Below are 18274 nucleotides of genomic sequence, written 5' to 3' on the forward strand. Positions count from 1 at the left end.
AAAATCCTTGGCAAACTCCCCCTTGTTGTCCTAGTAACTGCTTAGCCATCCAGCACAATATTTTTATACTGTATAATAATAACCAAATACCTTAACGTTTACTTTTTTACAGTTGAATTCCCAAACCAATGGGATAGTTATGCTCTATCATCACAGCCTCGGTAACTAAAACAATGCCAGTGCTCATCACAGGTCTAGCACCCTTCCAGTGGTAGGGTACTCGGTGGAAGGTACAAGCCATGCTTTTTATCACAATCAAAGGAGACCCAAATAAGACATTTGCAAATGGAGTTCTTTGCTTGCTGTTTCCCCCAGCTTTTCTCCACTCCATTTATCCTCACTGTGCAATCCTTATAAATCTGCCAATATAGGAACAAGGGCCCATTCCCACAGCCATTAGTCATGTAAGTGGTCTTTCAACATCTATGAAGCAACTTATATGAAAAACAGCTTAAGGAACACACTCGTTAAATAAAGTAAGGGGGGGGGGGGGGAGAGGGGAGTGGGGAGATGGGTCACAGAACTGCCTGAATCCTCTTGTCACCTTCTCCCCTATGCACTCTGTTAATGAGATTATAAATTTGTGACAAACAAAAATCCAATTACCAGAATAAACTTAGCAAGAAGTCACAGGCAGCAATTCTCCTTACAATTTTCAAAAGCTGGCAGCCTCTCCCCCCACTATTGTTGGGTGACTAATGACGCTGTAATTTTAGCAGGGTCAGGAAAAGCACTGGGTTTAATTGGCTGCACACGCACCGCGAGGCAGCGTCTCTGCATTGCAGGCAGACATCCATCCCAGGGAGAGGAACCAGAATTAACTCCAAAGCTTTGGAGCACGAGGTAACCCCAGTCAGGGAACACGAGCAGGACAACTGCAAGGCCGCTAGGAAATCCCCTTTGCCGCAGGCAGGAATGCCAGCAGGGCCCCGAGCCGCTGTCATGTAACGCTCGGCTGCGGAGTAGGTTGTGGGATCCATTATCTCCATTTAGCAGCTCAGCAGCTGCACGCAGGAGATGAAGAACAGCTATTGCAGGCTATGACAAGGCTGGGGCTGCAGCCTGCCCATATACTGCTAGAGGGAAAAGGGAGAATAAACTCATTTTCCTCTCTGGAGGTTTCTGCACAAACAACTGAACAGCAGCGGCAATAACCCCGTCTTCTGTCATGAGAATCAATTTTGTCCTTAAATAATAGTTGAAATTATGAATAGGTTCTCCTTCTGAAATTAAATCAGGAAACAAATGTTCCTGTTTACTTTCAACAGCTGTTCAATCAAAAGGAAGAATTAAGTCAATTTAGAGTTGTTTCAAATACACAAGTTTACTTAATGAAAATATCACTAAGACATATATTCTCACATGTAGTACAGACATATATTGTCAAACATTTAACTGCAAGAAAGACTTGTTCAGAAATGTGATTCTTTTCTACTTAGCAACTAACAACTCCTCCAGTCCTTTCATTTGAAATATTCCCCTTATTTCCAATCTCATGGTCTCTAAGGTTTCTGTAGAAAACCAGTCCTTCCCTCACCCACACATTGTGCTATTTATGAGCACAACAGAAAGGACATACACACCACAGGGATGCTCCAAGTCTGACCTGTGGCTCTTCTGCCCAAGCCAGACTGTCAGTGATCCATTGACTTCCACAGGTGGGCAGCTCTCAGTCCAAGCACAGCATAGCTAGAGCACAAGCCAGAGTAAGACCTCCCTCCCCCCAAGCCCTGCAGACAATTCCATCATTAAATCAATGCTTCTGATCCTTTTCCTATTAGAGCCTCCCAACTGGGTCATCTTTAACATATTTCTTTTTGCAGAATATTTTAAGATCCTTGCTTCTCAAAGCATACAGGGAAATGCTTTCCAAGATGTTACCGTTCCATCTCTTGGCAACTGTCATCCTTTACTGAGCTTGAAAATTCTGATCTTATACAAATTTTGCATATAGCAAAGAAAAAAAAAAAGCAATGCCCTTTATGGCAGACTCTGCAGTATATTGACAGAGTCCAAGCTCTGCACTACTAATGCCAGCATTCACATTACTTACAGCTTTCACTTAAAATTTTCCAAGCACTCTCTACATTATCCTTTGCTGCTCCCTCTTCCCTCCCTCTGTTGAATGAGTTTCCCATAGACATCTGCAAAACTATTTCCCTGCCCTCCCTAAAATCCCTTTTTATTGACATCCCTCTGCTTGAAATCTTTCAAAAAACACCTTTAGAGCTGTTAGATAACCAGTATGGGGTGCCAACTGTATATTATACATAAGCAGTGTCACCTTTATTGTTTCATTAGGCTCTTCTAGTCTGTATGTTTAATTTTAGCCTCCAACTTCAATGGACTATATTTTTATTTGCCTGTAGAAGTTAACACAACAGGATCCCAGTATATGACTGTGGCATGAAGGCACTACTGCAATAGAAATTATAGGCAGCCCAGACATGATTTTTCAATCACACCATTTTCTAGCAACTGTGAATTATCAGTTCCTTAAAAGCTGAAATGTTGATTCAGAAGTTCATATTAGCTGCTGCTGGCAAACATTTTGAGTTTTCCCCTACAGAGAGGTAGGATTTTTGGAGGGGGGAAGGTGGATGTGTGGAGATGGGTGTGGAGGTGTGTTTGTTTGAATTCTTTTGTGTAGCTGCCTGCAGAAAGCAAACCAGTAACCTTGTTTGATTATATTAACTCTGATGAGGAGAAGACCATCACTATTCAGCATGTAGATGAAAATCCATGTGCTACTCTGGTCCTGTCCCTCTTCCCTGTCAGAGCACACTATAAATCAGCAATATTTGAGATGTCAGATGGTCACTTCTGCCCTATGGAGCTACTCAACACGCAGTTCAAAAGAAGATTTAAAAAAATACAACAAAAAACACCTCTCTTGAGCCTGAGCAAAGTACAGGATCAATGTATCCTTACAGCTGTGGAACAAAAGCAAAATTGTATTCACTTAGTCTCTGAAAGCACTTCTGCGTCAAGACATTTCATGGAGTGTTTACTTGGTGGCACACAGTTTAGACTGAGCTTGGTAATATACAAAAGTGCAAAGCTTATAAAAAAATTTGGTCAATTTCTGTGATTGATGACTTATTTCAACAACTCCAAAATCACAACACACCTGATATCTACTGCCAAATTCAGGGGTGAAAAGGCCTGCAGCAGACATCCCAAAATCACTATTTCTGGTAAACAAAGATTTTTTAAAATATCTGTTAAATGGGAACAATCCCAAACCAGGCACAACCAGTGACTTCTCAATACAGAAGAGAGAAAAGGAATTGGGGGAACAAAGTGAAAAGACATTAAGTAAACTAAACAGGCAAGTACAGCTACAAAATATAATTGATAATAATAGCCTGCACATACAAAGACTTACAGCTTTTAAATAGACTTCAAAGAAACAGACTTCAATCATTACTTAGCTACCTCCACAGCTGCAGTAGGTATTTTTATCTTCTTCTCCCTCCTCAAACACGCTCAGGTGTCAAATTATATTTGGCACTTCCTAAATTCATAATCCTGTCACGTTTTACAGGACTAGCTTTGTCTCAGTCACTATTTGCTAAACTGTTGCTATTCAGACAAACATTTTTTTACTGTAACAACGCTAGAATATTTTGCTATTTAAAATTTAATGAAGCAAGGGGTCTTCTAAACTGCTGAGAGCTGGCCTGTTGCTCTCTCAGCAAAGGCAATCATCATTTCATCAACAACTGCAATAAAATCAGAGCTAAGAGCTCAAGCAAACATTCATTTTTATTCTAGGAATATAACAAAATAAGGAGGAAAAAACCCCACCACAGCATTAACTACAGCTAATTAATGGTAATATCTGTTTATACAGACCTTGCATCTGGTAGCTATAGGGAGCCTGTCCAGGTTGAGGTGTGCTAAAGCTGGCACCATAGCTGAGAAATCCTGTTTGTCCAGGTGACTGTGACTGTGCCAATCCACCTTCTGTCTTGATGCCTGCCCACAATGCACCTAAATCAGTTAGTGACAGCAAATCTATTTGTTCATATTCAAACAGGGATGGAAAATCACTTAATTAACAGCCATTTTAACATATACCTACTATTGCCTGAGAGAACAAATATTGAGAGCATGCACAAATTAATAAGGTAATGGCAGTCTAAGAGCACACTGAAAACTGAAGTTCACCACGGAAAGGTTAAATTCAAAACTGTGTTTCCAATAACTGCAAAAGAAATTTATACATGAACAGGAAGTTGCATTATTCCTTTTTTCCTCTCCTGCCAGAGGCAAACTTTTCCATATATTCATGACATTACACAGAGGTAGATTAGCAACTTCATATGAATTTAATGAAGCATAGCATAGCCAAGCTCTCCTGCCATCTACCCATTAATGACATAAATGAAAATTGCATTGGATATTATTCCTACATGAAAATCACACAGCTCCAAGAATGGTTTTTTTAAGAATTAGAAGTGGATAAAGAAAACTAGCATTTTTCTCTACTAGTATTAAGTACAATGATGATTTTTCAAAGGTAATTAAATGTTAATTCAATTCTTTAACAAATAAGCACCTAAGAGACAGGAACTATTCCTGAAGCAATCTCCTGAACTGGGAAAAACATAGCAGAGTCATTAATCTGCACTGGTGGAGAAATCCATTACACACCACATTACTCTCTCACTTCCACATTTAGTTATAAAATAATCCAAAGTCTGATCAGTGAATGACTTGCTGCCCAGTTTCAGTGATTCTTCCCTCAATTTGTAAGGCAATGAGCAAGCAAATATCAGCAGGCAAAATACTGAGGAAATGCACACAGTTCAGTCTCTGTCTCTTAGTTTTAATTATAAGTTTGTCCCAACATGAACTACCATTTAAAAATAATTATAGCCAAAGTAATAGAAAAGTGATACAATATTCTTAGGTTTCACTGTGGCATTCTGTGATAACTCATTGTTCAGAAACCAACAGTATTTGAACTGGATTTACTAAGTGTGAATTAGTAACATTCATTTGAAAATTACTGTTAATCTAAGTTCATTTCCTGGTTGGATTTTTCTTTAGACAATATTCAACAAGGTTTCAAGGTAGGAGTGGGCTCAGAAACTAATGCATTGGCAAAACTTCAATACCTCCCTATATACAAATGGCAGCAAATTTTCTGCCATCTAAGTAATTATTTTTCAACTGTTGTCATTAATTAACCTCAATTCCTTCTGCCAGACCTTCTAACTGCTGAGCTAAACCTGTTTGCTTGTTTTTCCCTGATGCTTACTTGATTCTTCTGTTTCATGTTACAATTAAGCAGTTCGAATGACGAATCTCGACACCTCATTTCCAAGGGGAAGCTCCTGCTGTGGATGGCTTGGTATCAACAATCCCTATTTGTTATCTGTTTAAGGACTTCTGAAATGCTGATTAAATATGGCTTAGAGAAAGTTTAACTAAATCAAGCATTAAATTTCTAGTCTAAATTTCCCTTAGCAGCCTGATCCAACACTCCATCTCAGACGGAGCAGGAGATGTTCAAAAGCAGCAGTAGGAGGATGCCACTTGAGTGAAGACAACTTGGCACTGACATGCCCTTTTGCAAACCTCCATGCTATGAAGAGCCTTTCATCTCGTGGGACTTACACTTGCTCTCATCCCCAAAGCCTTCACTCATCAAACCTTGATGCTCCCTTCTCCCAAGTCTAATGTACTCAAGGAAGTGGGAAGGGACAGTGACACAAGGACTGCCAGGATTTGGAAGGTAAAGAAGTTGGGAAGCAAAGCCTGTGCTAGATGCTGGTGCTGGAGCAGGCAGGAGGAAAGAGCTTCAGGAAATTCTCCAGCCTCCTCAGGGGCTTTGCAGATGAAGCAGAGCCAGGAGCCCCAGGGCAGCAGCTGTCAATGGCATTCCCCTCCACCCCCCTTCCTGCCTGCATGGCTGCATGGCTGTGGAGGTGGGGAACTGGAAAAATGAAGAGGCTAGAGGTACAGCTGAGCACCTTCCCAAACTCTGCTCTAGAAAGAAAACCCGAGGCAGGCTGATACAGGAACGCACAAATACTCTTTCTTCCAGTAGACCCAGAGTAAAGAAACAAAAAGAAAGAGGCCTCAACTCAGTTTTTTCTTTCTCATAGGCATAAGTCTTCTCCCTTTATACTGCTGTAAGATTTCTGCCTGGATGAAAGGCAAGACAGAGGGTACATGGGGTCTAAACTGCAGATCAAAGAGTAGAATTCTGGTTCTAAGCAAGGCTTCAGCTCTTGCCTGTTGCAAATGAGTGTCCTAATGCTCCCCAATTTCATTTGGGAGCACAGATTATATGGCATGCCTTAAATAAGCAAAAAATATATGTTAAGTCCTAAAACTTCTTAATAGTTATTTGCTTTTAAATATTACTTCTATAAAGGACATCAGCAGGAGCACCTTAGCACCAGCCACAAGGCACAAGTCCGAAAAGAACAAAGCACATAAAAATTCTCTTGGCTCAGGAGCTGAGGATTTCAGTGGTCAAAAGTAAGCTCTGCAATGTAAAACATTGCAAATTTATCTGAAGTCCTAGCATGGGGGATGGACTAGGCAAAAAACCAAACCAAAACAAAAGAGCAGGCAGGCATGTTAACCCCCACAAGCAGTTGCCAAGTAAAGCAACTCTCAATTACAGCTCCGACGACAGTGAGACAGCTAAACTCAAGTAGTGAAATCAAGGCCTGGCTGAAGTCAGTGGGAATTTTAGAGCTGACTTCAGTGAAGTCAGGATTTAATCCAGAGGAACCAAGCAAAAAAACAAAAAAGTCACAGTTTGGGCTGCCCAAACATAGCAGTCAGCCAAGTATGAATACGAGGTGTCCACAGGAGAAGCAGGTCAACAAAAGCAGGGTGGGGAAACGAGCTGTTTGTTATCATCCCCCCTGATCCAGATGGAATTAGCAGACAAACTCTCATCAGCAACAGGAGCTCTTGTGTGTGTCTGTGTGTCTGTGTGTGTCCAAGACTTCTCATCTCACAGTGTAAGTTTAAAATGTGCTCATTCGAACTGAAGCTAAAACATCCAATTTATAATAAGAAACCTATTTTAAAGTAAGGGAGAAAATAATGTATTTCTTTTGCCTACTGTCCACCATAATCTGCCATAGGATATACTTGAGATCCAGTGGATTTTCAGCTCGCAGACTTCAAGATTCACCAGTTTTGCACTTAAAACTTTTAATACTTTTAAAGTGAACAGCTTATATGGCAAGTTCTGTCCTTTCGGTATAAAACTTATATTATCTGAACACATTTTTACAAAATATACTGCTCAAAGCATGTGGATTGTATATTTTTAATATATTCCCCCAGAGGAATATTAGACCTATTTTCTAATAATGCATCCTTGCTGCTGCACTGCTATGTGGTCTGCCAGCAGACAGTCTGGCAGGAAAATGGTCTCACCCATGGCAGCTTGTTTTTAAATTAAATTTTTTGGGAAATATTTGCTACTTAGTACTATCTCCTTCATCAGGCAGACAGAGCTTTAGTGGCAATTTACCTCAATTTTCACCTCCAGGGAGTTTTAAAACATTGGAAAATGAGATTTTTTTTTTGATGGAGGCATTTTTGAATCTTTTTTTTTTTTTTTTGCCTGCTGAAAATCAGCACAGCCTCACAGATTCATCTGGGTTCTAGTAATCTGTACCAGCTGAAATTCAGACTTTTACATCCCGATGTAACCTCACACACTGGTGGGGAGCAGAGCCCTGACCAAGTCACCAGGGGCTGGGTCTGTGTCATGGAAACCCTGAGATCTCTTTTCCCATTTCACTGCTGTGTTTTTGATGTCACCAACAGAAAGCTAATCATGAACCTCTCCTCCTGACCCCAAAATGGGGTTTATTTTCTTGAGTACCTTTTTAGCTCTTTAAAACATAAATTAAACATCACTCATTCCAAGGTGAGAAAACTAACAGTCTTCCACAAGAAACGCTCTAGTGCTGTCCCACTAAGCACTAACCTAAGGGTCACAGAGGCTTGATCTAAAGAACGTTTACCTGAGGAATAAAAGAGCACGGCCGGGATTTCTTACCATAGGAAGGGATTCCGTAGGGCTGGCCAGGCTGGGGGTAGGTGGCATAGGCTGTGGCTTGCTGCATTCCCGCTGGGAACTGCGCCTGCCCATAGGCAGCCATCGTTTGTGACGACGGGGTGGGGAGAATGTGTGGGTAGGGTCTGCTATTGATTACAAGGGACAGAAAATAGGACAGACACTGCATTAGACAGACATGCACGTACTTATTTTTAGCTTTATTATAATCCTGCTGCTTCATTAACACATAATCATAGGCTGTGCTAGACAATGGAAACTTTAGGAGACAAAATAAGAAAGAAATAAGAATAATAATATAATAATAAAGAAACCATAAGAAATCAATAATAAAAGAACAAGTGAAATACGTACTTTACAAATATTTTTCAAATACATTCTTAGCATTTTAAAAAAAATTCCCTAGAAGCTGCTGCAGTTCAAATTATGGCTTAACAGATGGACTCAATTATTATTTTAAATGAGGTTAAAATCTGCCTATTCCAGTTATTATTATTACTACTACTATTATTATTTTAAAAAGATATCATACTTGGAAGGGTAAATCTGTGGTGGGGAGAACTGGTGTGTTTGTCTTGGGCTGAAACCGCTGCTTCCAATTGCTGCACCAAGGAGAAAAGAAAGCATACAGAAGTGTAAATACACACACCAAAGATAAATATTATTTTTCCGAATAGAATTTCAGAGTATTAACAAGATCTTAATTAAATTCAAATATCATTGATACCTTAGATAGAAAATAATATTTTATGAGGAACTATACAGGAATGCTTAACATTAAAATCTTGATTGCAAATCTCAAATACTAAACTGCCCCTTTGTACAATTCCTGAGCCACAGTTTATTCTTTGGTTGCACACAGGCAACATTTTCAATGCAAACAACCTATTTCCTAATGGAAACATTTCCCTTCATATTTTCAAAGGATTGTTGATATCTCAAGTGCAACATTTTATTAACTTTTAGAATTTTTAAGACCAACATTTTATGAAGGAGCTTTATGCGTGCCTCGATTGGAAACACATGGCCCACTTCAGAGCACACGCCTCTTTTTAAAAAAAAAAATAATTCCTAATACCGACTATGTATTACCTTATTACAATTCTATTTTTTTCCCACCTAATCTGCTGTCTAAAACGCTTTCAGCCCTTTAAATCAGTATTGCAGAAGGATGTCCAGGGTGCAGATGCAGTCAGTGAAACAGGTAAGCGGAGGAGGCTGCACCGCGAGCGCTCCCCGCGCAGCCCAGCAGACACGGAGCCTCCCCCAGCACTGCTCGCTGCTGTCAGCATCTCTGGGTGCTGCTCAGAGCGTGGCAGCTCTGCTGGCCTCCTCTGCTCAGGACAATATTTTTGGGAGCCCTTCCATCTCTGGTTACTGTCTGGGTGTCACTTCTCCTCTAGGTCCCAAGGTGGGCCTGGGAGCCTTTGCCAGGAAAGGGTCAGCAGCAGGTTATGAGACTACTGTAAGATCAGACAGCCCGAGAAACAACAGGCCTTATGGCTAAGTGCTTGGAAATAAACAAGGCACACATAATTACCCCTCACCAGCTACCCCCTTCCTGGCCAGCTACAGGGAAAATCCATCATCTTTACACTCTGGGAGGGAAGCAGGGAGTCTCTTTCTATACCTTCTACATCCGATAATTTTTCTTTTCTGTGGCCTGTGAGGCTGCAGGCATGCTAAGTGTTAATCTCCAACCTTTACTCAGATCACCAAGATGTATGTAGCTACAATTAGGTACATACTGTATTTTTCTGTGATTCCGTGATTCTGTGATTCTTCTTTCAGAGAATTAAAATACCTCAGAAGCCTTTCTTTGGGCTTTCAGGCTTGATGCTTTCAAACTCATCAGCCTTTACAGAAAATGGAGGCTGTGACAAGACCAGGAAAAGGCTGGCTACCAGGAGTCTGACTGGTTGTGAGATGTCAAATTTTGCCACTACTGAAATGTAATCCCACAATATAACATTAGATCCTTTTCTGATTCGATTTGCACCATAAAACCAATGTGCTAGAAATACCACAGTTAGTCCACAGGTGTGCAAAACTGAGCAAACATCTTAGATTCTTCTCACAGTGTTTGTATCTTGTATGCCAGGAGCTAAGATGCATATTTGCCTTCCTCTAAGAAAAGAAGCCTGACAAAAGAATAAATACTTTGATAATAATAAATTACAATAAATGAGGAAGACCTCTCCTCAATTAGAATAATAATCACAGAGGCATGTATGTTTACTCACAGAAAACAAAAAAAAACTACTCTGGGCCAGAAAACTCCCTAGTGAGACTCTCACCAAAGACAATAAGCCTGATATCAATAAGCCTGATACTGTGATGCTCCTCACTTGGGGAAAACTCCTGTTGACTTAGACTAAAATGTACAGAAATTGGTAAAAGATGGAAAGTACAAAAAGCTTTTTAAGAGAGGTGTGCAGGTTTAGATCACATGGGATAAGAAAATAATAAATGAAAAAAATGCTGAGCTTAAAACTTGGGTTTATTCCTTACCTGATCCTGAGAAATTGTCTAAAGACCCGTCTGTGGTAGTAGTAGTAGCGATCTCACTGCTGTTCATTGGTTCTGTTTTAACTACAGAAATATAAACAGAAGATATTCTATATGCTCCTAATATTCTTGCAGGTGCATGCACACACACTCACCACAAACACAAACTCAATAAAGCAAAACTCTGCCAAAATGTTCTAAATCATGGCTATCAATATTTTGCATTTTATGTATTTGTCTACACAAACAGTGCAAAATACTGGCAGCTATGATTTATTTACACAAAAATATAAGATGATCAAGAGGGTTATTCCTGTCCCCAAGGAATAAAAGCCACTGTAACAAACCAGAAGTCCCCATGCAACTCTCTGCACCTGTCCTGATTCCTCTTAATCCTACAGACCCAACAATAAGGATCCACATTTAGATCAGGTCACACAGCATTTACAGGCTTGAAAGACAGCAAATTGAATAAGACAAAAGAGGAAATAATTTTTAAATGGTTTTCGCTGAGGGCTGTTCAAATCTTGCTTCCAATTAAATATTTTTTCAGAAGAAAATAAAGGATTTGTGATGAAGTAAAACACTTTTCTTGTGGTGGATTTCTCCTCTCAAAATGAAAACCAACTTTATTCTCAACAACCCTGAATACAAAAAGAGGACACAGTCCTCACCAAATACTTCAAAGAATGCTTTTACATTTTATCCCTCTGCACCCACAACATGACACAGCTGTCTGAGAGTTAAAAAGAAATAGACCACGTGATTATTGCCTGGCTCATGCTGATTCATAATCAATAATCAATTAATGACTTTAAGTAAAACCTCAAGTAAATTAGCAATTTACTTTACTGTCGGTCCAATGCAAAGTCTGTAATGCTAAGATCAGGACAGTATCCTGATCCAAAGAGCAAGGATGGGGCTGACTTAGCATGGATGCAAAATAGGCACCAATAACTACTCCCTATACAGTTTGAATATACATCTGTGTTCAGGAATTACAACCATCCCTAGTAGAAACCTTTGGTACCAACTTTGAAAAGGGTGAGGCACAGATGTGTCCCTCTTTTCACAGAAGACCTTTCCTTTCATTGCCAGTGCACATTCTTATTTCTGCATGTTTGATTTCCTTCACCAAGCTTCCTCCATGGGATTTGTAACAAATCTCTCCAGATTTTACTAATCGTCCAGTATTTTCTTTTGACTCTGATGCAGGATTTCTGCCTGCTAACTTGGGAGGTCAATGCTTAGCTGCACACAAAACTCTGCTGTGTCTGCATTAACAAGCAATGCAGTCCATTTAGGAAAGTTTCATGATGTGAAATGGTTGGGGCAAAGGGCCCAGTGTCTAGAGGCTGGGCATTTTTGAGAGCAGTTATACAGCTTGGGAACATTATCTGCACTTCTGCAAAGCAGCTTTTTTGAAACAAGTGAAGTCCAAGAGACTCCCTAAGGGGAATTACTGTGGTAAGAAAAAGTGGCCACGAGGTTCACTCCAAAAGTGCACTCATGATTTGAACCATAACTCTATTACAAAGGTATTTCTTAAAAACACAGAATGTAAGTTATTCACCATCCATTTAACGACTAAATAATGAAAGTCTAAAACAGAGATACAATGAGGTATTTATTGCAGAGTGTGTATCTAAGAAACACTTTTACAACATGTTCTACAGTTTGTCAACCTAGATATAAAAAATTATAGGATCTACATTATCTTCTGCCTTTTCTTAAAAGTTTATCACAGCTACATTTTACAACCAGATTCATACTTCTCTCATAGACTACTACAAGTTTCCCCAGAATTTGCAAGTCTTCTGAGCCTAATTTCCATAATGCAATTGTACTTTGGGAATAACAATGAAAGATGCTTGCCTCTATAGCTGGCATCTGTGGTGGGGGAAAACAGAGGAAGATAAGACAGATCCACCTAACCTGGAGTACCGGGGTGGAAATTTTCAATATGTGCTTTCTCCAAACTCTTCTCCGTTGCAGAAACAACATTCCATATTCTTCATTTTTTGGATCACTCCAAATTAGTAGTCCGAGGGCTACGCTGAACTGCCTCACACAGTATAGAGAAGTATAGTGTCAGGTTTTCTAAATAAAAAGCAGCCCTTCTGAAAAGGACTTGGGATTTCTGGAGGATGGGAAGTTAGGTGAGAGCTGGAAATGTCCATTTCCAGCCCAGAAAGCCCAGCTGCATCCTGGGCTGCATCAAAAGCAGCGTGGCCAGCAGGGCAAGGGAGGGGATTCTGCCCCCTGCTCTGCTCCCTGAGACACTACTGGGAGAGCTGCATCCAGCACAGGAAGGACATGGACCTGTTGGAACAAGTCCAGAGGAAGGACACCAAGATGACTGGAAGGGTGGAGCACCTCCCCTGCAAGGAAAGGCTAGGACATTTGGGACTGTTGAGCCTAGAAAAGGTTTTGGGGTGATCAAATTGTGGCTTTCCAGTACATGAAGGGAGACCACAAGAAGAATGGAGAAGGACCTTTTACAAGAACATGTAGTGTCAGGAAAAGGGAGAATGGATTCAAAGGGAAAGATAGTAGGTTTATACTAGATACCAGAAAGAAATTCTTTACTCTAAGGGCAGTGAGGTACAGGAACAGGTTGCCCAGAGGAGCTGTGGCTGCCCCATCACTTGAAATGTTCAAGGATAGGTTGGATGAACCTTTGAGCACCTATTTGGATACTTGTTCAAGATACTGTTTTCCAACAAACATAATCAAAATCTAATTTCTGTTTCTATAAGTAATGAGCAATACTGTGCAACATAGTTTAAAACTGAATGCTGTTTACTACACATTATTTTAAAGATATGGAAAAAATATTAAATACAATGCACTGTCATCTTCATGGGAAGGAATTCTAGTTGCTGACTAAGGTGCTCACCAATTTTTCATAAAAACTTTGTCTTCTCTCTCAGCTGTTTTGTCTCCTGAATATATAAAAATCCCAGGATATAAGAAAGGATGTTCCCACTATCCTGGATACCTGGATCAGGATACCCATTACTTGGGTGATAATAAATATGCCCTAGAATGCTGTCTTTAGAAACAACCACAACCTTAATGAACCTTTGCGGCAAAGATAGCTGGGAATTTAATAAAGATGAATAGGTACTGAAAAACTCTCCATTTTCCAAGCACTCTAAAATGCCTGAAAATTGCTGCATAATTCCTTCTATCAGCCTAAGCACCTTTAAGAGGATGAAATCTTTGTATACAAATAAATTGAGAAGAATAGCCATGGGTTTACCTGTTGGAAATATTTACATGTACTCTTACTGCAAATGAAGGTCTCTTTGTCCAAGACAAAACTCAACTGCCATGGAGCATCTTTCCCCCCAGAATCACAGGGAAAGAGAACTGCAAAGGGATTGCCTAAGAATACAAGGCTCACAGTCTATCCCAGCAGCACGAGTCATCCATGTCTATGATGAGAGACATATGGAGCTGTCCAAGGAAGCCAGGCTTTGGCTGGGCACAGATCTGGCCCTGCCACATGCTGCTTACGGGTGCTCTGGAGTTCAGCTCTTCACATTTTCCATGGCAATTAACATTTCTGCAACGTGTCCTAAGCTTTCACAAGATGACACTGGGACATGAGTGGGAATGTTGCCACATCTAGACAACACACATGGCAAGCTTGCCAGGACCAGCCAACACCATGCTCACTTGTGGTAAAAACTGTGAAAAGTGACACAAGAAAAGTTCCCCTTCCTGCTGTTCCTTTATCAAAACTGACCTTTACAGAGACGCAGAATCATCAGACTTGAATTCTAGAGACAGACCCTGATTTAGCAATGTACTACTAAGTTTTAGTGCCATCCAAATCACTCATGTATGAGATTATCAATAAGAAGTCCAAGAAGCAGACTAATGTCTTCTTAACCTGCTGCAAAAAGTCTGTTTATTTACAACCAGTGATTTTGATTTGCTTTATATATGGAGGAGCTTAAGAAATTATGTCAACAAAGAGATTTTTCCCCCTTACTTTTGCTTCTAGTAATTTGTGAGATTCTAAAAATCCTTAAAAAGAAACAGTGTAAGAAAACACATGGAACAGTAGAAACAATAGGAGTAGCAGATAATAGCACAAATGCTAGCTTGAAGAAAAAAAGAAAAAAAATTCAGAGATGCCACAACCGCTGATCTAATCTTATATAGATTGTTAAGATTTTTCTTCTAAAAGAACTCAGGGACTGCAAGTGCAATGTGCCCTGTTTTGTCAGCTGTATAGCAAAAGGTGGTCAAAAAATGACTGACATGGCAGTTTCTGAACTCTATTGAGAGAGAGAACTCCAGACCAGAACCCACAAGTTCATGTGGTTCATTGGCCAAGTAACAACTTTCTGAGTTCACAGCTTGTCATGCAGTTCCTGGTATATATATCAGTAAAGACTGTTATGAGAATGAGATGTTGGCTGTTTTAAATATGGATTTTGAGACCTAATATTTGGCTACTCCTAGCACAGAAGTTGTAGGAATACCTCATAAAGATTTGCACCTTCAAGCATGCAAAAGGTAAGGTTTTAAAATATCTTTTAAAAATTGCTTTTATTACATTAAATACATATAAATCTTGCTCTACTGAACTAATTTTTGTTAACAGCTATACCATATACATTAAATCAGAATAGAAATATTGCAAACATGCCTGACATTAAATAGGTTCTAATCTTACAGTTTTAAGATTGAATTAACACTATGATGTTATATTCTTTGTATTTTACAAAAAAATGGGCAAAATTAAATTACTCTTGGCTGACAGCTCTTTCATGGGCTACAAGAGACTCAACAAAGTGTGGTAGTTAGTTTATAGACATATATAAAAACACAACCTCTTGCCCTATTTTGGCTGGCATCTTCAAATAATAGTAGTAACTAAACACCATGTAAATCTTGATTAAGTACTTTATGCATAATCAATTGCTATTCATACACTTTTTTGCTTGACATCATCCTGTTTCTGTACTCACTGCAGAAGCCCAAAGTTCACCTAGAAGCATAAAGATAATTTTTACTAACAACAAGACAAGAATTCTACCTGGAACCTCTAAGCTGATTATATTTTCCATTACTTTATTCAAACAGCCCTTTGTTTGTAGTGAAGAATCTTGCAATTATAAAAAGGTTACAGGTTACTCAATTATACTAATTCCTATCCAGGATATTATTGTCTCTGTCTATCACAGATTATCAAATCATCAACTCCTGACCATGAAGCCTGATAAACTTACTTGTTACTGCTCCTCAAAGAAGAGAACTCTTCCTGAATCTTATTGTCTGGAAACTACCAGAGGGTAATTTCCAGCCTAAATTTTTGTATGGTTTTCAAAAAAGTCCCTGCTCAAAGCAGCACATTCTAGTTCAAGCCCAGACTGTTCCCTTCTTTCCCCTCCTCTGATGTGAGAGGCTTCAAAACTTCCCCAATATTTGGGCTGTGGTTTTACCACATACACCCCCAAGACTCTCATCTTCCTCTTGTGCATTTAAGGTGAAAGAGCTTTAACATCCTCGTACCTCGTCATCTAGCAGTAAAAACCTTAAATTTACAAAGAAATGGTGTCACTGCTACAGTGCAAAATCAGAAACAAAATCACAAAAAAATTCAAAAACATCTGGATAGAGACAAAGCTGGACCGTGTTTGCAGCTGCTAAGCAAGATTCTGCTTGGATTTTTATCTGAAAGTACAGTCAGGGTTAAAATTCACTGCAGCTAGGAGATGAGAGTATCTGAGTCAAACTAAGGTTCTTATCCCTTCACACTCACATGTCCAATTATACAAAATGTTTTTATCTCTCCCCTGCAAATGGAGGCAGCATATATCCAAAACCAATACTTTTAAAAGTGTCATGGACTATTCTCTTTCCTATTTTTTTAAATTTTCCTCTTTTCAGTTGGGAATCTGCACATGTTTAACATTTTGCAGTGCTCCCAAACAGTATTCATATTCTTTAACCAAAGCCAGACAAAATGACCACAAAACATCACAGGCCCAGTCATTAAGGGCAAAGAAGGTGGTCTTCACTACCTTCTGGGAACATGGAGGTTTTCATGGGAACAAGAGAGCAGCATGGAGAAGCCAAGCCTGCTCTGCCATTACAAGACACAAGACTATCTCATGAAGATAGAAGCACAATGACAAAGCAGGTGGGACTTTTCATAAATGGGAAATAATATGCTCTACACTTGGCCAGTGTCTGAACTCCAGGACTGACAGACTTAAAGCCAAATTCCCCTGGACAAAGAGAGATAGTTCTAGCTTCTGTTCCCCTCCAGCCAGCACCAGCAGCAGCAAATTCCCTAGCTTGTTTCACCAAACGTGGCGACACAGGTACTTCACTCACTGACCAGGGGTGAAATGACATGGCTAACCCTCAAGTGTAACCAAGTTTCATGCTTTTTTATCTACTTGGGACAAGCAAAATCCATCAGAAGATAATAAAGTGCAAATGCAAATGCTACATCATCAAGCCACAAGTCTGAAGTTGCTAAGGCTCTTCAAATACTACCCTATTAAGGTGTGATCTTTGACTAAGATGTTCTACTTCTGTTCCTTCTGCAGGTGCACAGTGACAGCTGGGGCTGAATTTCCTTCTCATCTCATGTATTACTGGCCAGGCATATGACAAATGACACTTCATGTGACATTTTTGTATGGAATCACACAACTGTACACACACATGCATAACAGGCTGCTCCCACTGGAAAGACACCACTCCTAGGATGATGTGTTGTGGCTGGTTTTGAGAAAAGAAGTGGATATCCTCACAGGCCCTTGAAACTCCACAGTCTGTGCACAACCACTCTGGGGCCCTTGGGCACACTCAGAGGATGCTCTCACACTACCACACTTCATCCGCTGTCTGAAACAGCATGTGTTGTGAACATCTATCTGAGAAGCTTTCAAAAATAAATTATATAAAAATAATAATGCTTCTAAGATTTTCCTTTTTTTAAAAAAGTAATTTGTCATTTGGAGTATTTTGTTTACCTCAAATGCCTGTGGGACCAGTATTGCTATTAACTTATCACTTAAATGAGGTCCTTTCTTTCAGGAAAAACTTACGGAGGAAACTGAAATAGGGACTCTTTCAAAAATGGATGCACATACATATAGAAAAGACAGTAAGTAAATAAATATTTATTAGCCAGTCTCCTCCCCAAGACCTTGCAACAGGAGTTGCTCGAGTCAGCAGAGAAGTGGACAAGTCATTTCACTGGCCAAGTGCCTATGAAAGAGAAATAATAGAGCATTATGCTACATGTGCTCAGGACAGAAAGACTCTTGGTGAAGCAGAAGAATAAAAGATAAGACAGAGTCTGGAAGGAAGCCAGTGTAATACAGCAAGGAAAAAAGGTGAAGAGCAGGGAAGAAAAGATAGATCAAGTCAGCCCCTTGCCTTCACATAAATCAGCTGTATCTGATTTTTATCCTCCAGAAGTGACATCAAGTGGAAGGCTCTTACTAGCCTCTACAGACCCCCAGCTTGCATTTGGGAGCCCAAGACCCCTGCAGTTTTTGCCTCTGGCCAAACAATGGTCCTCTTGCACTCTTCTGGGATGAGTAAAGAATTTAGGATCCAGAGCTCTTGATGCTAATACCCTACTAAAAGGCAAATATTACATCTACCTTTAGTATGCTATTATTTCAGGATGTCTAAACACAGAGGTATCAATTACAAGTT

At 39.8% G+C, this 18274-nt stretch overlaps 1 protein-coding gene across 1 annotated transcript in view; it reads right to left on the reverse strand.

The window, feature by feature from the left end:
• Positions 1-18274, reverse strand: part of EYA1 (EYA transcriptional coactivator and phosphatase 1) — a 146441-nt gene that overhangs the window by 60569 nt on the left and 67598 nt on the right. The window contains exons 5-8 of the mRNA XM_059468836.1: positions 10577-10657; positions 8598-8667; positions 8048-8193; positions 3859-3996 (exon numbers count right to left, since the gene is read on the reverse strand). Coding sequence (XP_059324819.1) covers positions 3859-3996; positions 8048-8193; positions 8598-8667; positions 10577-10657 — 435 coding nt within the window. The remainder of the gene's footprint in view (positions 1-3858; positions 3997-8047; positions 8194-8597; positions 8668-10576; positions 10658-18274) is intronic.

This window comes from Ammospiza nelsoni, chromosome 1 (assembly GCF_027579445.1).
Source record: "Ammospiza nelsoni isolate bAmmNel1 chromosome 1, bAmmNel1.pri, whole genome shotgun sequence".
Lineage (NCBI taxonomy): Eukaryota > Metazoa > Chordata > Aves > Passeriformes > Passerellidae > Ammospiza > Ammospiza nelsoni.